Genomic DNA, 27,785 nt, shown 5'->3' with positions numbered 1-27,785 from the left:
TGAACCAGGGGCACACACCTCTTCCTGATGTCTGAAACAGCTCTTTCATTATGTTTATATTTAAAAATCTAACAGTGACTAAAGCAGTTTGCATAATAAACAGCTCCAGAAATATTTGCCTGCACTCGGTAAAAAAAGGAAGTCCTTAGATCCTCTTCTGAAGACGGTAAGAAAGTGACAGAGTTTTCCCTTTGCAGGATATAAATATGCAGTGCAAATAGGTGGCTGCTGTCACTGCTTACATTTTGATGTATCTCTTCAGATAGCCTGGCAGCGCCAGGTTATTTTAGTGTCAAATCAAAGCTCTGGTTGTGTAAAGAAGCTGAGGAAAGGTACAGTCTGTGTTGCAGCAGAGGATGGAAGCTCCAAGAAGACTGGAGGCAGTCCTGTGAGACACGTACCAGCCATGCATACTAAACCTGCCATTTAGTACACCGACAAGAAAACCCGTTTATAAGCGCTGCTGCGGAACAGAAATAAATGTCTTCAGGTTTGGGCTGAGGAAGGAGGGGTGTTTTTCTAAGCAGGCACGTGCTTCACTATCACATTACCTAAAAGAAAATAAAGCTTTGGCCCCCTTTTACCTTCCTTTTTTTTTTTTTTTTTTTCAGGAGAAAAAATTTAAGACTCTGCTATGCCAGAAGAAAAACCTTGCGGGCTGATCCCTTTTTAATGCTCTTGTATGCAATGCACCAGTGCTGTCCTTGACTAAAAGGAGTCAAGTGAGCCCAAACCTGCCTGATGTGCTTCCCCCCCAGCATCTCCCCGTGGTTCCTGCGGCCTCCGCACTCCAGCCTGGCGCGGTGGCGGGCAGAGACCGGCAGCGAGGGTCAGCCGCACAGATAACACAGCCTGATAACGAGGGGTCTGCGGGACAGGTGCGCGCACCCGCCCGCCTCCCCTCACTAGGACATGCTCTGACTGCTCATGAGCTGGTGCCTGCGGGGGTCTGGCGCGGCGGGACTCCGGGAGAAGCCCCGAGGGCCGCACAGCCGCGGGGGCTGTCACGGAGGGGTTACCGCGGGCAGCAGCGGCAGCGCCGCCCCTCAGAGCGGCCCGCCCGCCATGCGGCCCTGGGGGCGGGGCCTGCGCGGGGGCGGGGCTTGTATGCAAATAACCGGCGGGGCGGAGAGGTAGCGCATGCGCGCTGTGCGCACGGAGCGGCACGAGTTCTTACACAATGCACCGGGCCGGGCGGCCGCGGGGAGGGGGCGGGGCTTAACATGTAAATGAGCGCCCGGTTTTGCCGCGCCATTGGAGGAGGGAGAGGAAAGGGCGGGACCGGATATGTAAAGCAGCGAGCCGGCGTAGCGCATGGTGGAGGGGCAGCGGGTCGGAGCGGTCACGCCGGCGGGGCGTGGCCTGCATGCAAATCATGCCGTCTCTGGGGGCGTGGCTCGCATGCAAATCAGCGCGCGGCCGCTTCCCGCCCCCTGCCCGCCAGGCCGCTCCCCGCCGGTTTAAAAGGCGCCGCGCATGCGCAGAGCGCCGAAAGCGGGACTTAGTCTGTTACACAACCGCGCTGCGCTCCCCGCGTCCCGCTCCGCCCGGCGCTCCTCTGCCCGCCGCTCCTCCCGCTCCGCCCGGCCGCCCGCGCCTCCGGCATGAGCGGGGACCAGCTGCACAACGATTCCCAGGTGAGCGCCCCGTGGCCGCCCGCGGGGCGCGCTCCCGGGGGACCCCCGCCGCGGTGCTCGCATCTCCCCGTGCCGGCCCTGGGCTGGCCGCCTCGCCACCCCCCGTAACCCCAGCGGGGGGACCGTGCCCTGCGGCCGCCCCCATAAGTCTGGGCAGAGCCCTGTCAGCCCAGCTGTCCCCCCGCGGTGGGATGGGGGGCGGCGGGAGCGGGGACCCGCGTGTGACCCCCGGGCTGGGCTGAGAAGGGGAGGGGGCGGCTGCCACGCTTCCCCGGCTCGCTGCCCTTTGGGGGGTCGGGAGGGGTCCGCTCATGAGCTGCGCGGGGGCCGGGGAGGCGCTTCACCGGTTCCCCCATCACCTTCCGCATCGCGCCGGGCTTTTCTCCTTTCGTATTTAATTCCCCTAAAAATGAGGGTGAGGGCGGGGGCGGGGGTCCCCCGGAGCGCCGCGGAGCCGGGCGTGCTGACGGTGTGTCCCTGTGTGCTCTCCCCGCAGATCGAGGCGGATTTCCGAGCGAACGGTGAGTGCGGCCCCGGCGCGCCCCTCGCACAGACATGGCGTCCCAGAGACTAAGTCCCGGCTCCGCGCTCACCGGCCCCATTGTTCCCATCGAGCTGCCAAAAGCGCCCCTTTCCCGCCGGGATCGGCCGCCCCCGACCCCCGCCGCCCCGAGTGGGGGCACCGCAGGGCCCCGATCCGAGCGCAGCGGCTCTGCCGGGGTCGCCTTTGGGCCCCGATTCCTCCCTGGAAAGTCGCCTTGTCGACGGTCGGGACTTAGTCTCTGCGCCATTTTCTTTTTCTCTCTCTCTCTCTCTGTGGCTTTTCTCTCCTTCTCCTCCTCCCCGAGCTGCCGCCGAGCCGCCTCTGCAGAGGCACCGGGCCGCCATCCCCGCCACCAGCCCCTTGTAACCGAGGGGAAAGCAAAGTTTTTAGTTTAAAAAAACCAAAAATTAAAAATCCCAAGTCGCCTTTTTTTTTTTTTTTTTTTTTTTTTAATCGCAGGCTCCCTCCCCCCACTGCTCCCCGTCTCTGTTCCTTTGAGGGAATCCCTTCCTTCCCCTAAAATGAAAGGTGATTGCAACATGTTGCTCTTTAAAAGAAGCTGCTGCATCCATTTTAAGATCAGTCTTATGTTTTTTTCTTGGCTATTTAAGTGATGTGACTTTACCTTGTTAGATGGGTTTTTTAAAATTAAAATAAAGACCTACTTTAAAGAACCTAACAGACCATAGTGTAGACAATTCCAGAAAGGTAGACAGCATCACTTCAGGGACTTTGCAAGCTAACTTCATTTTGTTCAGAAACATTTACAAGCGTCCTGTAGTCTAATATATATATATATTTATATTTATATATATATGTGCTTACATATAATTTTTTGTATATGTATATATTTATATATTAATATATATAAATATATGTCTATATGTATATTTATGTTCATATATGTATATATACATACAATATTGTATTTTCTAATCAGCCTGATGACTGCTAATTTTTTCTGATAATTTATTCATTTTTATAGGAAGCAAGCTGATTGCAAGCCTGCCTCACTTGATAGTTGTCAAATTGAAGGGCTTAAGTAGGGTGAAGGGGAGTTGAGGGTATACAACCAACCTTTGTGTGTGTGCGTGTTTTACTGTCACTATTTGGGATATGTGAGGAGCTCTGAGCTGTCCCCTGACTGCTGAGATGGTAGAGGACAAAAATGTTGGTTGAAAATATCTGCTTGACTTATAGTTACACTAATTTTTAGAATGCTTTTCTGGATGATGTCCACGTGCCTGGTTGCCTTGTAGGCTACTGCATGTAAATATTTACAGATCTACGCTTGCGAGCACCTTTTCTTCTGTCAGTTCATTGGAATGTGATTGTGTGTGTGCAGCAGGGAGCAGACAGTGTCAAATATGCATGTTTTGAACTCTCTATTTCCATTCTGAATTTATAGCTGGGCTCTATGAATAATTCTTATCAGGAAAAAAGGGGTGCAGTGGATTTCCCAAGATGTACGGGTGTAACTCTTGAAGCAATTTAAATATAAGCATATATAGGAATGCTTGTAGCCTTCTTGTGCTGGAAAATACTTGCTTCATCTAAAGATCATCTTGATTTAGGGAAAAATACTCCTTGGTAAGCTTTAGTTATTTAGTTCTGTTGTACATAGAGGAAACGATGTATATTTCACCTTTTGACTCCATCTTCCAGTGAACCCTTCAGAGGGATTTTTCTCCTCTATTGTGACCATGTGCTGTTTTATTCTTCTAAGAGTTTTAGTCATAGAGCTCTTGAAACTCCTGTGGTTTTTATTTCTACCATGTGTTGAAGGAATTCAATACAGAAATTCAAAGTAAGACACCTTGATGAAAAAACGGAATTCCTGGTAAATCAAGTGCACCCAACAAATCCATACCAGTGTAGGCATCAGCACCCTTTCCCTCCTATTGTAATTATTTGTGGCAGTCATGTAACATCATTGTCATTAATCAGAGGCCCCAAAACCCTTTTCAGCACTGGAAGGTACGTGTAACCCTGTTAGTCTTGCTGTGGGAATAATGCTGAATAGACACTGGACTCTTTGACCTTGTGACCACCCCAGATCTCCCTGAAAATCTGTCACCTCTGCTTGCTCTGAGCCTTGTTTCCTCTGCACAGGAGCTCTTTGCACTGGTGCATCAGGAATCGTCACGCACGGATGTGAGAACAGAGGTTCTCCTTCAGGCAGAGACCTGAGGCTCTTGCTCTTATTTTCTTATTTTCATCTTATTTAATGGCAAAGATTAGGAGTGGGTAGTAGGAATCCCAAATGTGCTGGTTCCCCCCACCCCCCCCCCCAAGATATTTAGAATTGGTTTGTACTTTGATTATTGTCAGGCAGCGATAAACAGTAAAGCCAAACTCTCCTTTTAAGCCTCCTGTACTTCACATTTGGGGGAAGGGAAGTTTTTCCTGGGGGCTGGTACTGAGTCATTCTAAGTGTTGAGTGTAGCAGCAATAAACATTTTTGTTAATAAAGAGTGTTTGGGGTGACTTTTGGCTAGTGTATCAGTAATAGGGCAGCTTGAGCACTTTGAAGCTTCCTGTTGTTATTAATGTTTCTATCTGGGTCAATGGACACACTACCTCGGGTTGTGGTCACACAAGTTGTTGCAGCTGCAATAGGTTGGGTGGATCTGCCCATTGCAGGTCACCACGGCACAGCCTGGTTGTAGCTGGAGCCTGGGTCTGGTTACACACCCATTTCATTGATAGCAGAGTAGTGTTGGGTATGAGAGGGGGTGCCGACAGTAAGTACATGTTCTTGGCTATTTCTTGTCATTAAATAGCCAGATCACTCTAAGCAAGAGTGTCCTGGGCAAATTCCAACTTGAGTAATTGCACTGCATTTCAATATCCAGGTTCTCCCCCCTGTTTGGCTGTAGTGGGTATTTTTTTTCACCTTAGCTGTATTTTTAGTATCTGTACGCATTGCAAAGAATTTTCCATGTTCAGTCCTAGCAGTGCCTGTTTTCAGACCATGCTGAGAGCAATGTGCTGATACAGCCAGCCTTTTCTGCAGGTAACATCTTTGCAGTCTTCAGCATTCAGAAGGGAAATGGAGTCCAAAACTGTTGTTTCCAGCTACAGTTCGGATGCTGAAAATGTCCCCACCTCCACAGATTTGGATTCTATTGAGTTTTGCCTTTAAGAGCTTTGTTACGCAGGTTGGATGTAACAACCTCTTACTACTGAGGGCAGTGTTGAGACTAAAAGCAATTTATCTTGACTTTGAGCTCTCCCATTGTGTTTGCAGAGTGCAGTACATAAAAATTACTTTTGTTTGCAAAATAATCAAATTGCATTCCAAAACTACTAAATGCTACTAACTACTATTAGTGCCTTGGCTGCTCAGCAGCCTGTGATCAGAACTTGTGCAAAATCCAGAACTGCTCAGTGTGGAGACTGAGGACATCACCCCAAGCAGTGCTTTTTACTTCCAGTTGATTTGGCCAGTAATGTTAAGATGCAATTTGAGGTCAAGTATTACTGGAGTAACCATTACAGCGCATTAACAAGAGTCAAGTGTGAATTTGTCCAGCATCACCGAGGTGGCTTCTGGAATTCAAACATTTTTGAAGGAGGGGCTTGCTTTAACAGTGAGTATTTTTTTTGGGGAAAAAAAAAAAGAAGCCCTTACTGCTGCAGCATCTTATCAGGAGCTGGCAGGCTTTTTATGTTGGCCCAAGCGCTCATGGGGCATCTGTGTATTTATCAAGCTGGCAACATGAAGGAATGAGCAAGAGGGAAATTCAAATTAAATAACAGGAGTGCTGAACCAAATGCTTTACAAGTTAAGGAATTTCAGCACGTTTTGTGTTTTGCATTAAATTCATGTTTCATGTATGACAGAGCTGTGCAATACGAGGTGTGGGTGATTTAAATGCTAACAAACTGTAGAGCAACATAGCAGAGATCTTTAGGATTTCTCAGTGGTTGTGAAACAGTCTGTTGGAGACCAGATTTGTGCTTCCTTGCTGCTGCCTTTGCTGGCACCTTCTGGATGGGTGAGAGTTTTTTGAAGGAGAGCAGGGCCACTTCTGGCATAGGGCTGTGTGTACCTTAGCACTGCTGTTAGAGCCACTGTGCTAAACAAACTGCACAGATTTAGGAAGCATGAAGGCACTGCCTGTGCTCTGTGTGTGTGTGACATGTCAGGGAGAAACTGTCTTTTAAGTGCCCTGGGAACATGTCTCAGGAATGCTTTAAATGTCAAACGTTTGGCAAGGGATCCAAAGTACAAAAGGTAATTAATAGTATTTAGGTGCAGATTGATATCTCTGCTGAAAATTTCCTTTGCCTTTTCTGTGATACAGGGAGATGAGAATCTAAAATAATGTAGCTTGTTCCTTCCTTGCATGGCTCCAGACTGCAGTGCTGGTGGTGAGCCTGCATTGTGGGAAGTGCTGCCCACAGCCTCAGAACAATACTTGGGTAGCTTTTTAAGTCTGCAACCACTTAGGGGTTTTTTTTTGTCTTTTTTTTTTTCTTTCTTTTTTTTATTTCAGAAGTATTTCACTTAAGATGCCAATCTCTGCAAAATTTCTTAATTTTGTTTTTGCATTTTTTGCATTGATTTTCAATATGTTCACAGCAATCTCTCCCAGGGCTTGTTTTAGGATATGACAGTGTAGCTTCACTATGGGAATCTTCAGATTGTGATAGGTGAGAGTACTCTGAAGTAAATTTGTCATTCATGACACTTCTGAGAAATGTAAATAAACATATTGTTGGTAAGCTGTTCTTCACTATCATGTGCTACGTGGTTGCATCTATTTTCCCCAGCAGAAGCCTTAGAAGGGCTTTGCTAAAGACCTTGAGGTCTGTTGTGTTAATTGTTCTGACACATTCAGCATCTAGGTTAAAACTTAATGGGTGTCTGGTGGGAGTGGGGAGTTGAGTTCATTTCTGGGAGCTGCAGCTGACTTGTGTTTTTGTTAAAACTCAGCAAAATTACTTAAATGTGCTGGAAGATGTGTTTTGGGGGTTAATGGCCCGTGTGTTTCTTCCTCTTAGCAGGTTTTCTTAAGATATTTCTCCTTTCACTCCAGTGTTAAGCACTCTCTGTTATTAATGTGTTATCAGGGCTTCTGTGTTTACTTTGTAAAACATGAAGTATTTTGAACCGGGGACCTGTGTAAAAGTGTGCTTTTTTTATATGGCTTCATGTAAATTAGGCACACAGCTCATAAATGTGATCAAGTACAAATCAGATTTAATTTCATTTACAACTGTGTGACTTCAGATATTCGTTAGATAGTTCATTGAATTCCAACCTCCTGAGTTGCACTGTCAGCAGAAACTGCAATAATATGTAATTATAGCAAGTACTTAACATCTCATTGACTCAAATTCCTCTGTTAATGATTTCACTGGATTCCTGTTAAAGTAATACCTGCTGAAATAGCACAAGCCACTGCCCTGTTAGAGGGAGGTTCCAGGTCAGATTCTTCCTGGTGTTGTAAATTGCTGTAGTTCTGTTAAAATCAGTGGAGCACTGACAGTGTATCTGCTTTTTTTGTTACTAGACTGCAGTGATGGGCTTTAATGTCACAGTGGCTATTTAAGAGAAATACTGTTTAACCTAGGAAATAATTGCAGATTTTTTTTTCCTGTGGCTTTTCGAGATGGGACAATTTCTCTTTAAAGTCCTCTTGAGCTGGTTGTGCTGATACAGTTTCTTGTATCCTTGTAGAACATGTAGAGCATTCACAAATATTTATTGGCTTATGAAATTTAATTGATTTTGTGGCTTCCAATTTTATAGCTACTGCTCCCTATTTTATAGAAAACCTCACACCAAAACATTGGAGCAAAATCTATTTAGTGTTATATATTCTGCTTCTGCCTGGGTTTTTGAAGATTTGTGTCTTAGCTTTCCAAATCTGAGAGAAGATACGTGATGTTGAAATCAGCATTTATTATCTTGCTGTCCTGGGATTGTCCCTTTTGACAGAGCATATGACATATCTGCCTGTACCTTCTCCCTGCAGGACTCTCTGTTCTGAGCTGTTCAGCACTGTCAGCATTCAAATGTGGATCATCTTTAGATTTCAGAATGGTTCCTCCTGGTCAGGGAATGAGAGAAGGGTATGGGCTTGCTGTGGTTTCAGCAGCGAGTTTGCTGCTGTTCTGCTCTTCTCAAAAAAAAAAAACAAAAAAAAAACCAGTAGAAAATAAATTTAAAACCCAGTTCATATCTGCAGTAGGATTACTCCTTTTAAACAGTGTTCTCGGTTACTGTTGTCCTTACTCTGCCAGTAGCTGCCTGCTCCAGCGAGTTCCTCTGTGTGTGCTCTGGTGGCTTCCACTGTCCATCAGTGGTTGAACACTGGAATTACTACAGCATGGAAGTGCTGTTCCAGGCAGAGCAGAGAGAGCCTTTTCTGCTGCAGGCTCCTGCTATTTCCTAGCTCAGCTGAACACGTTGTAGTAGTGGTTTCCCGGTGTGTATGAGACTACAGTATTTTTAGCACAGCGTTTGTTCAAAATGTCCTGGCTGACATAAATGCTAAATAGTTCCAGTGGATTTAATGAGGTTTATAGTTGGAAATATTTTCATCTTGAATGCTTGCTTTTTAAACTCCTGATCTTAGTCAAATGCTGTAATATCTTGCGGTGTCACAGCGAGAGTTAGGACTTTCAGGAGGTGATGTGAAAAGAAAGGGTGAAGTTAATTTTGGATTCTTGTGACCTGCATGTTATAGGGAGGATTAAAAAATTGGTTTTGGCTTCAGAAATATGAACATACCTGCATGTTTTCAAGTGGAAATTTGGTTTCTAAATTTGACTTCTGTAGCTGCTCAGCTGATGAACAAGTGAGAGCTCCAGAGTTGAGAATGGTAGTGGAGAATGTGGAGCAGTAGTCAGTCTTCCTGAAATTCGTTCTTTTGTAACATGTACTTAGCATCAATAATTCTCTGACTTCTTTGAGAAAAAATTAGGATTTTTTTCTTTTTAAATCCCTGTCTGTGTCAGCAGGCGTGGTGGCAGGAAATACAGTTTCGTGCAGTTCTTGCAACAAACAATAATCTGGGAGATCCTCCAACTAGTGGAGATCAGACTTGATGCTTTTGGAGACGTGGGAGACCTTGGCAATTAGTTCTCTATTAATACTAATGATAGAGATGGAGTTCTGTAATGAGGGGAGATGAGTAGGAGAAGGACAGCAGTTCAAGTAAGAATTGCCTCACAAATTTTCTAGTGTTGTTACAGAGTTTTGGTGATGTTTTCCATCATCTCAAGGCCTGTTTCTCTGCTAGAGTAAAATACTCTGCTGCTGCTTCACCCTTGGGAAATTCTTCTTGTTTCATGGCTGTTGCTTGAGTCTGAACAGTTTCTCTCAAAGGTGGTTGCAGCAGTAGTTCAGTTTGGAAGAATGACTTGCACTGACAGCAGCTCTGGCTTTGGGATCTGCCTGCTCCCAATATGAAGGAGTCCCAAGGACGGGCAGCAGTGAGTATGCCTTACTCCTGTCTTGGGAGGCTTTGGAGGCAGGGGCTGGAAAATGTCTGAAATGCTTATCTTGATGGGATGGGGGCAGTGCAGGATCACTGGAGGCGCAGCAGGAAAGTTAGTGTAGGTGCTTGTCAAGAAAAACAACCTGCATCTCCTCCTGGAGTTCTTAAATCCCTTTCTAAGTTTGAAGGTGTTGACTTCTGAAATTGGGATGATGGCAGAGTAAAGAGGGACCGCCTCAGACTGTTGGGAAATGGTTTTAATTGGATGCTCCTGTCAGACTCAAAGAGACAAAAGTTGCTTCCCACAGAGCTTCCGATCAATAGAGGTTTTTGGGCTCCTTATCGATATTTTTGACGTGAGTGTATTTGTTCATGTTCACAAGCTTGCCATATGCTTTGTGCAGTTGTGAGCTGTGTGGGTGTCCCTGTATGTATTTTTATCTTATACCTTCGTCAGAGAAGGAGCTTTTTAGGGAGTATTAGCAAGACAATGACTTCCTCCTCTATCAGTATTGCAGAATGCTGAGCCTCATGGTGTCCACCAAAAGATGGAGATTTTCCTTCATAATTCTGCCCAGCATAGTCATGTTACAGGCAGATGGACATTCATGGTATTCAGCTTTGCAGCAGAGTAATTCTACAGCTGCCTGTATCTTTCCATCACTGGAGAGAGATTGATTTCTGCCTCAGGAAAGCTTGGAATGTACTTGTAGCTTCACTAAAATATTTTGATCAGTCTATGTAACTCATCTTTAGCCATGTCCATTAAACTCATGTTCCATGGTGGGGCTATACTTACGTCCTGGTTTTGGGCAGGCTAGAGTTAAGTTTCTTTGTAGTAGTTGGTACAGTGCTGTGCTTTCGGCTTTAGTATGAGAATAGTGTTGATAACATACTGATGTTTTAGTTGTTTGGACAACTAGCTAAGTGCCTGCTAGGACTCATCAGCTGCAGTGTACAGCTGACAGTCTCTTTCACACACAGAGCATTCAGCACATAGTGCAGCTTTATTTCGGGGAGAAATACTCTTACATTCTCAATGAAGGCATAGTTCTGGTTCTTCAAGATGTCAATTTTTCTTCCATAATGCTATTTTTCAATGACTTTCTAAAAATAAGACCCTGGTGGCTTTTATTCCTTATTGCTCATTTTGTAATTCCAGTCATTGATTTGCATAGTGTTACTAATTTTGCAGCAAGCATCCAGGACCTCAATAGTTGAATATTTTGCTGTGTTTAAGAATAAATGATAAGAAGAAATGAAATATGAGATCCAGTGTTGAACATGCATAAACTGCACACAGCTTTTCTTTCTAAAACCCACTGTTGGCTGCCCTGAAATAAGTTTTACCAAATGCTCTGGAATTTCTGAAGTGTTGGGCTCACTCTACTGCTCAGTGTATGCAGCAGGAAATTGAAAGTTGTCTTGTTTCCATCGAAATGTCATGTCAATTTGGTGCAGCTAGATGTGTGGCAGTGTCTAAAGGGAATAATTTTAAGAACAGTTTTTTTAGACATTGGCCAGAGACGTTAAAAAGTAAAAAAAATTCCTAGGAATGGAGCAATCTCCAAGTGCAGATAGCTTTTTAATTTTTTCCTGGCATTTGTCACATACTCTGCTCTGTTGCCTAACACAGCTTCTGACACACGAGAGCATGAACTTGTAGAGTGCTATCCAGAACATTTTTTCTTTCATTTGTCACTTCTGTACACATTTTCAATTGAACAACATTGCAACAGCTTTTCCTGTGTATGTAACATGGAATAGATGACCTGTACTTTAGGGCCAGGGCAATGTACTTTAGTTGAACTTTTTATTGATGGCAATATTTTACTACTCAAGGTTTATTCTGGTATTTGAATAAGGGCTAGACTTGTCAAAATAGCTGCTCTTCTTCCTCTGAGGTTGCACTTTCTTGTTTTGCCGAGGTGGTTTATAAGGACCTTTTAGGAGAGAAGATGCTTCCATGTTTTTTTCTTCCTTTAAAGTACAGTATCTGTTGCAGATTTTTCAGTAGCTGGAGGTAGAGTTGAGAAACGTGGTGATCTTCTAAGTAAAAGGCAGAGATTTCTGGAGTTAGGGTTTAGGCACAACTTGTAAGCAGAGTTTTAGGAGGAGAAAAGTACAAGTGGTGACAGGAGACAGACCCCCTGTTACATACAGTCTCTTTGGAGACCTGATAACCAAGTGGAAGGCTGCCTTCCTTCATCTGCTCTGCAGCAGATGCAGCTGGATGGAGTTTGTGCTGTCCTTAGGCAGATGAGTAGCTGATAAGCTGGCAGTTCTTATTCCAGGTTCTGGTTTGGTGCAGTGCTGCCTTGCCAGCTGTCAGCTTGTCTGGAGTGCTTGGTGCTCTGCTCAGGACATGAGGGTGAAGGGTTGAATGTGAAGAGAGAGATTTTTGAAGCTGAAGGCAGGAAGCACCAGGGAGGGACATTTTGTTACTCATGGATGCTGTGTCTGGGGTTAAGGTTCTCTGTGCTGTAAAATACATTGTTATCTTGTCCTAAGGCCATATTGTTTAAATAGGCAACACAGTGGGAAAAGAGTGAGTACTATGCTCTTATCAGAGGTGGAGAAACCAGAACATAGTCGGAGTGATTTTCTCCAGCACAGAAATAGATGTACATCTGTCTGACTAGGATGGAGATGCAGTTCCATCTTGGACACTTGCTTCTGACTTTTAATTCCTTCTCCAACTTAAGACTGAGATGTCTATCAAAGGGCAGCACAAAACAACCCCAAAAAACAGAGGAGCTTCTGCAGTTTTAGCATATTGTTATATGCAAATCTCATCTCAGGAGCTAAGTTGGGCATTTTTTTCTGTGGTACTATATTATTTTACAAGTACTTATTACACAATACAAATTAGAAATGTTGTGTGGAAGGTTCTGCAATTAGTGAAATCACTGGATTTGCAGTAGAGAGACAATGTCTTCCTGGTTTGTGTGCAGGGTTCTGGTATCAGGTATGTCAGTCTCTTGCACCATACCGGCCACCTTGCTATGAGTGTCTCCTAATTGGGCCTGGAGCAATAGGAAGAGCAAATTATGCCTTCTCCCAGTTTGTGAATGCTGGTGAGTGTGTGAGTAAGATCAGTTTTTGGGAAGATAAAATAGCTGGGATGGGCAGGTACTGGTTTAAACTTGCCTTAGGAAGGCACCTTACAAGTCAGACGAGCACTCTCCAGTTTAATCCAGCCTTTTGGGAAACGGGAAGCTGGAGCTCTTTGGAGATCCATGTGAAGGGGATGATTCATTGTAACACAAGCAGCATGTACAAAATGGAGGGATGAAGGAGAGCTAGTGACGTACTCTGAGGTTTGTTCTCTAGACTTAATGACCACCAGATGGGGAATAAAAGGCAGCCTGCTTTTCTTTTGAGGACCGGGAATGTCATTGAGGCTGTTAAAATGTGCTGTATCTGTGGTAATGCTGCTTGTGCACAGCAAACCCTTTGATGTGTGGATCAGAGTTAACTTTCCTTGCTGGTGCTTCCCCTCAACACTTGGGTTTCAGCATGGGTTTTGGCTGAAGATGAGATTCTTGCAGTGTGTTTGCTCAGGGATACAGAGCACAAGTCTTTGAGTGCTTTCTGCAGTAGACAAAGTAAGGTGCAGGTTGTGTTACTGTGCACAGCATGAGCAGTCAGACACCCAGGATGGTCAGACACCCAGGGGCAGTAGGTTCATGTGGACAGAAATGCATTGCAGGATAAATGAGATGAACTCATAACAGTGACCTTGATTCACTTCTGCAGTGTTGCCCAATCCCTCTGTAGGTGTCATCTCCATCCATCTTTGCAGTAAGCAAGCACTGGCACAAATCAGAGTCTGAATGTCAATGCTGTTAACTCTGGTACTCGCAAGTTGTCATCCTAGAAGTGTGTAGGTGTTTGGGTTACTTCGCATTGCTCCATCAGATGGGACATCTCTCCAGCTGTCCAGGATACCTTTGGACATGAATGTGGAAAACATTTGCATTTTTCAAGAGCGTTTTACACTTTTGCAATGTCCTATCCTCTTGCCTTCTTCCTACTCCAAAATCTGGAGGACTTTCAGAGGAGCCGTCATCTTGTCTGAGTCATGTCATCATAGCTGTGTATGTCACCTGCACTTCATTAGGGAGCATAAGCAGGCTGTCCTTGAAATACCTGTTTTTATGAGTAGATAGAGTCTTCTAATTTAAAATATGCTGCTCTCTGGATTTTGGTAGCTGTCATAAACAGTGTCTTTCTTTTATCATCAATTGGGCTTATTCAGCATCACCTCTGTCTAAAGGAAGCTGCTTTCTGGGTTTTAGGCTTTTGTATAGATATAAAAAGTATAGCTTGGCTCTTGATGCTCTGTGCTTGGTAGCTTTAGTTGTCAGTATGAGGTCTTGGGAGAGCCGAGCACGGTGTAGTTTTATTTGCCCCAACCTGTAGCTTGTCTTGCAGTAGATGGAGGCTGCAGCTGGCAATAAGATGGCTATCCTAGTAATTTAATTCTTATATTGAATCCTGGGCAAAAAACAGAAGCAGTTGAAATGGCAAGTGCATCATTTTCTTGTTTCACAGGTGGAGGTGTAAAACTGTTGTTCTGGAAGCACTGCTTTCTGTCTAACATATTTTCCCCTTCCTTCCTGTCCTGCCCTGTTGTTGTGACTTCTGGCCACTGATGCATAATTGTCAGTTTATGGTTTTGCTCCGCATCACTGTCAAAACACGAGCTTGTCTGTGCACAACAAAACATGGATTTACATTTGAACCATAGCCTGAGTTAAAATTCTCCTTCCCTGTGTTCATGAGTGGGCCTCTCCTGCAACACTCATCCTGGGCAATATTTGCCTCTTTCAGGAATTTGATAGATTTTTCTTCAAAGCTGCCGGTGTTGTCTTTGCACTCCAGCTCAATCTGGCCTGCATGCACTTCAGCAAGCTGGGTATGCTGACAGCAGGGATAGTGAGTTCAGCAGGGGCACTGCATCTCCCAGGAGCTTGTAGCATCTTGCACTGCTGCACTCATCTGTGCTTGGGCTGTGCCCATTGCTGCTCAGTGTGCTTGGTGAGAATGTGAAACGATGCTGACACCACAGCCACGTTTCTGAGGGATGGGAGCTTTGCTAAGTCTTTGTGTACTGAACTTAGGGTGTATTTTTAAATGGTTTCCTTTGTAGGGAATTAAGCTGTGGAGCATTGTTTTGTAAAATAAGTCCCCTGTAGCTGTATTTCACAATAGCATGAAACAGTGTTCAAAACAGATGTGAGCTTCATTTATAAAGGGCAGAATTAGTTTGGTTTTAATTTAAGTTTTTGTGGTTTTTCTCCCTTTTTGTAAATACCCCGTCCATTCACCCTAGCACAGGAGCTTTATGGTCAGATTCTAATTCAGAGTAAGAAAACTTGAATTCCAAAGGGAATTTGTTAGTGTGTGGCTTTTTTTTTTCCTAAGATAAATTTTTATACTGTCTTTTTGTGTGTATTAACATTTTAGTTTCAGCAGAGCTTTGGAATTAGTCTTTGGCAATTATCTCCATAGGTGACCAGAGTCAAACATGGCCTGACTTTGGTTTTCCCCAGTACTAAGAAAAGTATTTATAAAATAGTGTATTGTATGGACTACAAACAAGTACAATAGTAATTTTTATCACAGTAGCTCCAGAGGCCAGACAAGTAAGTTTTCCACTGGTTTTCAGTTCAGGAAAGATACAGTATTCAGAAGAGCTTTCTTCTAAGCATCCATGAAGTGTTTGAAGGCTCAAGAATTAATGCAGATTTGTGTCATTTCTAGGTTTGTGACAGGTCTGTTATATCCAGTTCTGAAGGTGGTGTCATTTGCTCAGCAAGTGTCAGGGACACTTGTTCAGTTCCTCATCCTGTAAGCTCAGGCTCTTTCTTAAATCTTTCCTGCCATTTCCCCATCACTGCCAGGTATTCTTACAGTGTGTATATACTACTAGGTGGTATGGTTAGCACTTTGCTGACTACAGGTATGTGATTTCCCACATCTTGTCGTCTGAATGAATTTAATTACATTCAGATCAAATTACCTGGGGAGATTGGTACTTTAAAAAGGCATGGATTTAGGTTGTCAGGCATCTTTGTACACCCAGTAGGTCACTGCAGTTTTCCCTTGCACCTAATCCACCCAGAATTACCCTTGTACATCAGATGTACACGCAGTTCATAAAACACTCCATTATGGAGCAGATGCTGGGCATGACCTTAACTGTAGACTTTTAATAGTAGCAAAGTTAGATTATTTTTTTTTAGCATATTATGCTTGGTATTAGCAAATTACCTCCTTGTTTTACTTGTCTGTGCTTATGGCTTTCACTTAAAAAGGAAAATTGCAGATACTGAATCAGGGTAGCTGTCTTACTGTGAAGTGCAACAGGATTCCAATGCTTGTCACAGTGACAGCAGTGACAGAAAGTGCCTTGTTTTATATTTTATCTGAAGTAACTCATACTCTAAAGTCTCTTCTTGTGAAAACCTAATGCTGAACTCTGGCCGTAGATCTTTTCTTGAGCAGAGACTACTGCACTGCTTTACCTGGTAGAGGCACAAACATGTACTTAGGAAATCAGGTTGAACTTTAATTGTATCCTAGAAATGTGGGGTATTTAATACAACATCAGGAGAAGAAAATATTCCCATTACAAGCTGTTACTTAATTCTCAATTTTATTAAACCATTTTCTTCAAGAGTATTTTGATCTGTTGGAGCAGCTGCTTTTTGAGAGTGGCCTGTGAAGTTAAGTATCTCATGTTGTTTGCTAATTTTCAGAACAGGTTATTCACAATTATGCTTTCTTCTGGTATTAGGGCTACTTGTCATGCAGCTTTCCCCACTTATGGGCCCTGTTTAGTATTGCACAGCCCATTAATGAAAGCAGAAGGCTCCAGGGTTTCACTGTCTGAGCCTTTTGACATCTGAGAGGATCAAGTAAAAGGTGATCACAGGTCGCAGTTGTGACCACAGGAAAATGGGCAAATTTTCCCTGGTCTGCTGGAGACTGGAGTACAGGAAATAAGATAATTGCTAGTTCAAAAATAATGTGGTACTCTTCAAAACTTGAAGAATAATGTTGCTAAAATGCTTGGAAACTCAAACAGATTAAATGTATTTGGGTATTGCAGTTTCAGAAACTGCTGGGGCACTCCTGGGTAAAGCTGAACTTGCTCAGAGGAGAGTGAGCCTGGCTCTCTGCTGGATACCTGGATAGTGCTCTCACTCCCTTGTGTGGTTTTGTCTAGCACAGGCTTGAAATATTTGGCAGATCAGAATAGGAGGGAATGGTGCAGCTGCTGCTCTGGGCTCTTGGTGTAAGAACAAACTGCTAAATCAGCTGGAGTGGCTGCAGCTTCCACGCTGGTATTAGTCTTTCATCTGAAATTGATAATAAATTTTAATAGATGTATTGATTTAATTTTGACACTTGTAGGAATTATCATAACTTTAAAAAAATTGCTTCAATATATATAAAACTGGCAGCCAAGAAATTTCAAAATATTTCATAGCATTACATCTGAATCATTCAGGAATAAATTATGAGACTGTAAATAGTCTTAGATGTTCATCTTGTTTCCTTTGCCTATTTCTGCTATAAAATAATGAAGTGGAAATAAATATTTCCTAATGCATTGGAATACCCCTGAAAATAAGATTTATTACTTGGGTTTCTCACTTTAGGTTATATTAAAGAGAAATAACAGAACCTTGAATCTTTACGGTCACTTCTGTAGTACTCATAGTTTTTCAAGCACGTTTCTACCCCTCTCACCAGTCAACATTTTAAAAATACCAGGTTCCATGTTCAGAAAACTGTTAAGTAGAGAATGTGATTATGTTGCAGTAGCTGTAAAGCAGAAGCTCTGATATGATGGGAGCCTTTAGCTAAGCACTTGGAGTTTGAAGTGTAGTGATAAATGAACTTTTGATGAAACTCTGCACCTGCAACCTATTTCCTTTGGTTTAAACAGCTCATTTAGTGACTGTGGTAGTGGAGGGCATTTGAAAGCTAAAAAGAAAAAGCTGTTTCCACAACTTGTCATTTCTGCATAGGTAAAGAAAGGACTGCTCTTAAAATTGAGGAATAAGGTAACCAGAATTGATTCAGTTCAGTTTTTGAGGGCTATGCTTGCTTTCTTTTAGATGGGAAACAAATTACATAAACATTTCCTCCCCTTCATGTCTTATTCAAGGCAGATTTGAGTTTTTCATGGGGTGGAATCTGAAAATGTTGGCTGTGTGTTCCATGAAGAGATGCCAGCTATTAGTTTTTAAAAAATGAAAAAAAAAAAAGGAAACAAACCAGGAAACAAAATTACATTTAAAAACCCTCACTAAACTGATAATACATTGCATGCAATTTTTTAATTGAAGAAGCTAGGAGTGTACCATGCATAATAATGTAGCCACAGCCTTTTATCCTGTGTCAATAGGTTATGCTTTATATTCAGGTATTTGTAGTGGTGTAATGTAACAGTTGTCAACTAGTGAGATTTGGCCTGGATTTAACATAATAAACAGATTATAGCTGCATGAAGAGATTAAAATCAGTGACTTAAAGTAACATTTTGTAAATTGAAGGCTTCCAGTGGAATTTATTGCACCATATCTAGGAGCTGTACTTATTAAAATATTGCAGTCATAGTCTTAATTTAAAACTACCTTGTCTTACACTGCTCTGCTGATCCTTCTTTCTGCAATCTCTTTCCCTTCCTTCAGAGGACTCAGGAGTACAGAAGTGCAGAAATCTCAGCTGTCATTAAACATTTGCCTTTTGTTTACTTTCTTGTGTGTTTTAGCTGGAATCAGATTTCTTCTTGTATGCTAATTGTGGTAAAATCCCTTTAAGGCAGGGGAATTGCATTCCCTCCCTTGACTTGAGAATGGGACTTGTGGCAAGGCAGATTCTGATAAAATGCTTCTAGACACTGCTGGAATTGGCCTCTTGTGGGTGAGTGATCAATTAACTCACCCACAATGGGGACAGAAGTGAAATCGGGCTGTATCCATCCAGTGGAGGCCTCACTTTAAAGGAATCACTGTAGCTACGAGGGGGGAAAAAACAACCAAAAAATCCTGTCTGGGATCAGTGTGGGAGTTGCTCCTACAGTGAGGAACCAGTTCAAGTGTAATAAAAATAAGTTCTCAGTCTTGTGAAACAAACTTCTGCTAAGACTTTGGCCATGCTACCCCATCAGTTCAGCTTAATGAGAATGATGTTAAACAGGTTGGAGAATAATCTGACTCCAGTGCATAAAGCAGTGGTATTGCTTGGTAGAAGTGATTTAAAGCTTCTACCAGCCACTTTTTTTGTCTTGTGCATTCAGTTTACACTCTCAAACCAAGCATTGCAGAGACTTGTTCCCAAGGGTGCTGCCTCTTGAGTCTTTCCTCCCTACAGCAAGCAGGAGACCAGCACTGGCCAAAGCCACGCGGAGCTGTCAAGGCATGGTTAATAAAAGGCTTTGAACAAATGCCTTTAGAGCCTCTCCCTGAGGACGCTGAGCATGTACCACTCCCATGTGTATAAACTGTGTGATCCTGGCTGCTGACACAGGCTGCGCATCCACTGCTGCAGGAGAGGCAGTTCAATGTGACTGCTTTCCCCCCCCCCCCCCTGATTTGTTAAATTTTTCCTTGGGGGATCCCTTGTTCTGGATTAAACCCAGGATGGTCAAACACACCAGCCCTGTCCTTGTGTGGTGTTGGTGTAAACACAGGCACTGTGTGAGCTGCTCTTGGGGCATCACTCTTGTGCTAAGGAAGTGTCAAGGTTAGGGTTTCAGGTAGTCTTTACAAAAAACTTATTTTCCATGAATCCAAGTACACAAGTGGTTTGTACAGCCAGCAAGAGAAAATGTTTTTCTAGTTTACATCATTGCAGGGTAATTACTCCTGACAACACAACAGTTTTCTTGTACTCTACTACAGTTTTTAAACTTAACACCCCAAAATAATACCATATTTTAAAATATGGCTGAAGTCTCTTATTATTGTCTGTAAGGACTAGGATTTTTTGTTGTTCGCCCCTGTTTTCTCCTGGTTCACCTTGTAAGTTTGCATGCAATAATCAGCTGTTGCCTTTGCATCACAAATTGTGCTGTTTGCACCTTTCCAGGCTAATGATGGTGTAAAGAGCATTTGGAGGCGGAAAGAGCTTGTGCTGGGGGCACTGACTCAGTGTGCGGATGCTGTACAGAACATGAAGTTCTCTTGTCTGCAGTGTGAACTTGTGACAGATTGCACCAAAAAATTCTCTTTGCTCTTGACCCAGTCTGTTGAAGTAACTCCCAGAGCTGTTCCTGGGGCAATTCTTTGATAAAATTCTCCCAAAGGTGGTCCAGCTCTCTCCTAACTGTGTCTGCACTGAGGCGGCAGCACTGTCACTGCATGCTGTGCTGGAGGTTTGGGTTTGGTTCTTGTGCTGCAGCTGAGCACTGTCTCAGGTTCTTTGAGTTTGGAAGCAACCAAAGAGTTCAAGTGCCTCTGGTGTATGTGCACTTGGTGTTTCAGTCCACCTGTCTTGCACATCCCTCCTGGGAAGGGGCTGATGAAAAGTAATGTTTTGTCCCCAAAATTCTGCAGCCCGAATGGTTCGCCAAGAACTCCTAAAGGAAAAGATTCCTGCAAACCAGAAAAATAAGGGTTAATAAAAAAAAGGAGTTCGCTTTAGATAATGTTGAAGTAAGGGATAGGTTATCTCCTGCAGTCCCTGATAGCTCCGAAGTCTAAACAGGGCTGTAAATGTTGGGATTGCCCTGTTTGCTCACCTTCTGCCCTGGCTCTCTGGAGGCGTGTGCCCCATGTTCTTTCTCCTCAGCTGCCGGTGGGTGACCCCGGGCAGTTCTCTTTGTCTCACACACATCCCTCGGTGGTGCCTGCATCCCTCCCTTTGTCTCTTCCCGAGAAAAGATTTTGTGTGACAGCACCGCGTGACGGTTTGTGCGCTAAGCTGTGGATCTGTGCTAAAGGTTGGTTTCTTTCTGACTGTGAAATAGGATTAGTCCCCCTTGCATTATCTATTTGAATACCCTGAAATTTTACCTTCTTTCATAATTTTAAGCTAGTTTTACACCCCTGGATGACAGACTGGTTTGTGAGCAGTTGTCCAGGCTTTCCTGGCGAGTCCGTCTGTCCTGCCGTGCCGGTTATGTTAACTGTGTTTTGCGCAATAGGGAAGAAGCAGGGGGGAATTTGGAAAAGCCTGAGATTAGCTGGTGTAGTAAAACTTTTCAGTATTAGTACACTTGAAATCCACAAGGAACTTGCTTTTATCAACTACTTTTTCCCCCTCCTGTCGATTTGTAACAGCTGTTTGTGCTCAGACACAGTCACTTAATGTACCTGTAAGTCCTTCAGGATTCCAGTCCTGTATATTTGTGTATTAGCAAATGGGGATGCAGAAGGAGCTACAATATGTGTAATGCTTTTGAAACCTCAGAGGTAACTACGATTAAACTTGTTTCCCCTAGATCTGCTTGTGCTCTTTAGATCCCACTTTCAGCCTCCTGATGTGTAGGAAGTGTGGGCTATATGGCGGTTAAATTTTGAGGCAAAAGTGTGTCTTAGTTTTGCTTCTTTTTAAAAGATGGACGTGCAGTGCAGAACTTTGTTTATTCATGTGGTTGTAGACTCATAAAGCAGTAGGAAAAAATTGCTGAAACCATTTTTACCCCAGTAAGGGAAGGCAAGGAACTCCAGTTCTGAATGGAGGAGGCAATGGAAAATAAGTACTTCCACTTAGAGGAGTGTAGCCTTATAAGAATAAATACCACTAGGGACAAGAATGAGTTTGCTCTTGGTTCCTTAAGAGACTACTCTGGACTCTCCTCTCTTCATGCCAGCACAGCAGCATTTTAAGCTGTTCACTGACGCTGGTCATTTCCCTGAAGTTTTAATTTGCTGTTCTGTTTTATTCTGCTTTGTTAATGGAAACATACTAATGGGTTTCAGTCTCTGACTCTTATATATACAATTACAGGAGAATGTTTTACATCTTGGGAATCCCTGGAAACACATGTTTCCATGTTTCTGTTCACATGGAACTTTTTTGGTTTTGAATGCAAATAATGGATTGAAACTTCATTGTTGTCTCTCAGTCGGGAGCCCTTTGGCATGTGTAAGAAGCAGCTATTAATTTAGTCTTTCTGTACTGATCAAACATGTATTTTCATGCTTTATAAGGCTTCCTTGGACTTTTTTTTTTTTGTGTAATATTGTCTACTGCAATTTTACTAGCAGTGATTTTATGCATTTGTTACAACAGCTAAGATTTGCTGTGGAACGGGTATATGTGAACATGCCACCTATTTGGGAAGAGGCCATGTAAAAGGTGCTGACAAGTCATTAAACTTGCTGCTTCTGTCTCCACCATTAGTTGTTTTGTTGCAGGATGCCTGTAGTGTAGCAGTTTCTTAAGGTCAGCATCCCTGTATGCCGCACAGCTATCTCAATTACTTAAGCATTAATTACCCACAGAGTATTAGCTGCTTCCCCAGCAGGTGAAAAAGTGAGGTGCACAGAAAATAAGCAATTAATCCAGTGTGGCTGAAAAAAAACTTGAAGAAGATCTCAAAACATGTGCACTAAGAGTGTTTGTCCTCTTTCTGAAGAGGCTCTTAAAGCACGTCTTGCTTTGCCTCCCGAGCTTTTGCAGTCTGGGTGAGATTGATGAAATGCCAGCAGTGACATTTGCTTCAGGTTAACTTCATCTCCCACAGGCTCCAGTCACACAAGGTAGGAGTGATCAGTCAGGTTTTTTTCTGGCATCCTTAATGTCTCCCTGATAAGCTTTTAATGTCTGGGGTATGGACAAGTGTACACACCAGCTTGCCCTGTCCTGTGGCCACCATGTGCTGTCCCTGTTAGCAGTGCTGTCATGTTGTTTTACCTCTCTTCCTTAGATTGAAACTGTCCTGAGGTTTCAGTGGAGCAAAAAGTGCATTATTCTTGTTTGGCAAACTCCGTATTTTAAACAAGCTATGTTTATGCTTGCTTACATACTAAAACTGGAACGTAGGGGAACTTCTTGAGGTTGGTGGAGCTGTTCTAAAGGACTGAGAATGGCTGGAGGCAATTCTCTATCCACCTGTCTCTATTCTCCTGTGAAGATTCATCACCAAGTCATTCCTTTGTTTTTTTCTTCTCCCTCTATTCAAAAGCAAGGAATACTGGGCCTTCAAATGGCAAGATTAATGAAGAATGCAGTATCTAAGGGGTCTGTCCTGTTCTGAAGCCAAGTTTCCCAGATCAGTCCTTTTAAGGAAAAAGACATAATATCTGTCTGGCCCTGGAGTATCTTTTGCCTCAAATAACGGCTGAAGTGTGGAGAGGGTTTACAAGGTCATTGGTTTTACTGTTTCTAGCAAAAGTACTAAGTTTCCAAACTTTGGCAAAATTGGGTACCATGTGGTGTTGTCAATTCTGGCTCAGCTCAAAACAGGTTTTGTCTCAGAGTAAATATAGTCTGGGAAATGAATAGACTCAAATCTATTCATTTGTGCTATATTCCTTCATTTGAGCCCTTAGAAAAAGGAAGAATGCTCTCTGGAGGAGTTTTAGTAATAAAGTTCCTGCCCTAGAAAGGAAAAACTGTTGGGTTGTTCTGCTGTACTTCTCCAGGCTCCCTTTTTGAGTTTCCACAACTACTTTCTTGTATTTTTTGTAAGATTGGAAAATGAATGACTGCAGTAAAGAGCTGCATTGTGTATTCCACTTGTGCTTAGTCACAGTTAGTTTAGTTGTTTTGCAGTAAACGATAAAACTCAGATTTCATCTGGTTTATGGAGGGAAACAGTGAAGTGTTGGAATTGTCAGCATCCCTGGACTGCTGCACCTGACCCAGTGAGGCACCTGAAATGAAATAAGCTTGTGATAGCACAGTAACTTATTTCATTTAAATTTGACTTCAAGGAGGGTTTTAAGGATTTAGATTTCTGTAGCAATATAGATTGTGGAGGTATCTATAAACACTGGTAAAAGGTTTTGTGTCGAGTTGCTTTTGGAATGGGTATCTTTGCCATTAAGTATGGCGTTATGAAATGAAGAAGCAGAAGCCAGACAGTCTTGCTTCATTATCTTTGTATTTTCTTTCCTTTTTTGACTGAAAACCCAGATCCTACTTCTGCTATTGAATTTCAGGCTTAGGTTATGGGAGAGTCAAGTGGTGGTTTCACTGTTTCAGTCACTCTCATTTCAGTATTCCAAATGTTTTGCAGTGAGTTATTGCAGAAATAAACCAGCACAGCAAACAGACCTGCAATGCTTTCTCAGGGTAAATGTTTTATGTGGATTCTGCAGTTGTGTAAATAGGGCCGGGAAGTGACATATCCAGTTTCACTTGGGAAGTTTATTTTAGATTATGGTTTTCTACTCCAGTGTATCATCCATAATACCATCATCTCTCTGAACAGTGCCTTCTGGGTATGGTTTTCTGCTCTTGACACGTGTAGCTGTGTAGGGAGGTTTTCCAGTTTCTGTACCTTTCATATGTACCCTTTGGTTTTCTTTGTCTGCCTTGCTTTATTGGGTAAGGTGTTGTCTCCCATACCTAGCTGCAGTTCTGTTTTCTGCTCAGGAGCTTCTCTTCTCTCTTTTCTGGGCTACAACAGTGTCAATCCATTTTATCCAGAAGTGCTGTTTAATCAGTTACTTGAACACCATGGCCATAATGTGATTTCCTCTAACTGGAATACAAATGTTTTAGAAAAGTTTAGACCTCTACCAGATTACTCAGGTGGGATTATTATACATGGGTTTTAAATTATTAAATCAAAACATGTAAAGTCAGATGACTTGTCTAGACCCATTCAGGAGTGAGGGTCCCTGTGCCTCACACCATGCCATCTTTGTCATACAGGGGTTTTTCTGAGCCACACAGGGCAGGCAGATAGGATTTTTTAACTCTGCACCATGTTTGCTTTCTCAGGCAAGATTTATAAATTGACCAACACCTCACAGAGTGACCTTTACACGTGGGATTGCATTGCCTGTTTAGGTAATGTACTATAACCCTGTCACTATCTGTGTTAAAGATCTTGGATAATGACTGAATGTTACACTCTCTACTGGCTGGTATCTGTGTATTGTAGAAGTTAGTGCAACACTGGATCATTCTGGTCAGATGCCAAGGGCAAAAGTATGTGTTCTTTGCCAGGAACATGAATAATATTTTAGACACCTTGGACTACATTCACATGTTTGAACACTCATAACCCTTCCTGGCATCATTTCATCAACTAAAATGTGGTAATTTTAATAGTAGTCTTTATATACAAAATACAAGAGATTAAAACTCTAAAAGTAATATGATTTGACAAAATCAATGGAAAAAAACACTCTTGAAACTAAGTCTCTTTCTGATAATCTGCATTTTAGTATGAATGCTTAAAAGGTGAGCCTGTGGGGGAGGGAAAAAAAGCAGTAAAATTCTTTCATTTAGACAATAATAAAGAGACTTTAAGCTTTGCTTACTATTGCATCACAACCAGTGAGAAGAATTCAGGCTAACTAGTAAAGAGGCTGCTGTGGAGTACATGGCCTTACATGAAGGTGGTGTTTCAGCTGAGGAGGGACTGACCATCTCTCCAGTGGCAGGAAGGTTTTGAACTTGACCAGCTTTTGAACCTGATCCAGTGTTAGAGTTACCTCACTTTCAGCTGCATAATTTAGCAGTGGAACTGGAGAAGTCTTTTTTAAGACTCTTCTCCTTTCCAGAGAGGCTGGAAAGACCCTGCTGGTTTTATCCCTGCCAATAGCAGAGGGTTTCTTGCTCATGCTTCAAGTTGAGTACTAGAGAGAGCCCAGTTCTCATGAACACCAATGATCCTGAAAGCCTTGAGAACTTGTTTGCTTCTCCTGTAACACACAACACTGAGGAATTGTATTTAACTCAGGGTAGAAATTTCAGCCACTCATCTGAAGCATAAGTGTTACTAGAATGACAAGAAGTTAAAAATGTTGGTAACAAGATGGATTTTTCATGCTGTGTCCTCAGATTTTGGGCACAGATTGTGATTCCAAGAATCCAGAAAGCTTAAATCACCTTTCTGGACATCAGTGTAGAGAAATATTGGGATGATGCATAAAGTCAAGCATACTCAGCATACTCAGAGGAAAAGAAAAGAGGGTGTTTCTGGAACCAGAAGGAAAATTCAAAAAGTCCTTGTCCATAGAATCTAGAAAGACATTTTAAAGAACAAAGAAACCTCTCTGTAAGCAGTTTAATGAGCTACTCAAATTGTAGTCACAAAAACTTAGAAGAAGGTGAACAGAAAGACATCAAATTTGAAAGGCTAATATTTATCTGGAAAAGCTACTGTTGACTAGAAATTGAGGTTACCAGGTGTTAATTTGCTGGCTACCTCACTTAATTGGGGAAAAATTAGAAGGAACCAGATTGTGCTCACACCTTTTTTTCAGTTCTTTAAAAAAAAATTCTAGCGCAAAATGATAGAAATGAAATAAAAGTGGGTGGTGGAGTGGGATAAAAAGACATCTGTAGCATCCTGTATCATGTGCCAACACTATTCTCTTGACAGCTGTGCTGATTGGGCATACAAAAGCTTATGTCCCTCTCTCATTTCAGTATTTTATTAGAAAAGTTGCTGTCAAAACTGAAATATTAATGTAGGAAGTAGTCAGACTTCCCTTGATTGTGACATATAAGTAGTATTTTGGAAGGTGTGCAGAGACAGGTGTTCAGAAGTGTTTTTGTGGCAAATTAATTTGGCTCACAAATTAAAACATCACAGTCCCACATAATTGTTTTGTTACCAGACTAATTAAGCCAAGGGTTGTCCTTGTTATGAAAGGGGACCGCTCACCTCTGCCATCTGTTGGGACTCTTCCTCTCCAGGTGAGAACTGCCTGCTGGAAGAGGCTTTCTTTGCCTTCATCCCTGTTCTTGCCATGCTGCAGTTGGAGATGCCTGACCTTTTACAGTTCTGCTCCTGGATAAAGAGTAAAACTTCCCTGTTCCAGGCAGACATATATACAAGTATTGCAAATAGGGTTATGACTCAGCCTTTCCCTGGGGACTCAGCGCTGGAGCGAAGGCGGAGCAGGGAACAGCACAGAACCGCAGACCAAAAGTGCTTAGAATTTCCCATCCTTACATCAACGTCCTTGTAATCTAACAGAGTTAAAAGATGAATCAACCCTGCAAAAATGCAGAGCTGCTCGTGATTTGTTGGAGGTACAGGGGAATGGCAGGAATAGTACAGGGACTGTGGTAATCTTTTGGAGACATACCAGGCTCAGCATTAACAGACAGAGATCCAGTGCCAGAGACATCAAGCTTTCTAGAACAGAAGAGATGCCAAAAGCTCTGTTTGGGTTAGAGGATACTGAAGGGAAAGCCTCAGGGGTAATGGATGCTTGCCCAGTGAGCATAACCCCTGTCCCCGCTATAACCTTGTGCTAAAGAGAGACTTTGCATTTTCAAAAATATTTAAATGTCACGTAAGCTTTCGGGGGTTTAAAATTTACTCACAGTAGATGGTAGATTTTGCCAATGATCTTGGAGAAGGAATAGTATTTATCTTGTATAGTGTTAGAGGGATCAGACATACTTACTGGAAGGCATATAAGGCAGGAAACAAATCTGAATGTGTGATAATGTCAGAGCTCTTTCCGTAGCTGATGTGAAGCTGGACTTAGTCAACTACTAATCAGCTGCAAGCTGGGGGAGAGTTACTGGAGGCTGGAAGATTCTTCTAGGAATCAATATGCTAAATATATCAAGGGAGATACATTGCAGACAGGAACACTTCCCTTTGATTGTCTGTGTGCTGATGAGGCTTGGAGTGAGGTGGCCCCGTTCCCAACCCAGTCATCTGTTGCCTGTGTAGTTCAGTCGGAGGTGATGCTGCCCTGCTTCCTGGCAAGTGGGTACACAAATTGGAGTGAAATGTCTTAAACTTGTTTCATGTCAGCCACCAAATTACCATTGGCATGGACTTCTAGATAAAGCTAGTCTGGAACAAAGCATTTTTTTGTAGAACGCCAAAAAAAAAAAAAAAAGAAAAAGAGAATCCTGTGCTTTTTTAATGTCCCAGTCTCCTGGACTTCATCCAGGTCCACCCTCAACAAGAAAAGAAAGACCAAGAGCTTTAATGCCTTCTGAGGACATACATATGTCAGTTCAAGACAACTTAAT

The 27,785-nt window shown here is 42.9% G+C and overlaps 1 protein-coding gene across 1 annotated transcript in view; it reads left to right on the top strand.

The window, feature by feature from the left end:
- The first annotated feature begins 1,472 nt into the window (after nt 1-1,472).
- Nucleotides 1,473-27,785, top strand: part of TOP1 (DNA topoisomerase I) — a 65,897-nt gene continuing 39,584 nt past the window's right edge. Inside the window, exons 1-2 of the mRNA XM_021527850.3 lie at nt 1,473-1,637; nt 2,134-2,158. Of these exons, the coding sequence (XP_021383525.1) occupies nt 1,605-1,637; nt 2,134-2,158 (58 nt within the window). The 5' untranslated portion in view covers nt 1,473-1,604. The remainder of the gene's footprint in view (nt 1,638-2,133; nt 2,159-27,785) is intronic.

Source organism: Lonchura striata, chromosome 17 (assembly GCF_046129695.1).
Source record: "Lonchura striata isolate bLonStr1 chromosome 17, bLonStr1.mat, whole genome shotgun sequence".
NCBI lineage: Eukaryota > Metazoa > Chordata > Aves > Passeriformes > Estrildidae > Lonchura > Lonchura striata.
The sequence above is the reverse complement of the archived record's forward strand: the minus strand, read 5'-3'. Positions and strand labels throughout refer to the sequence as shown.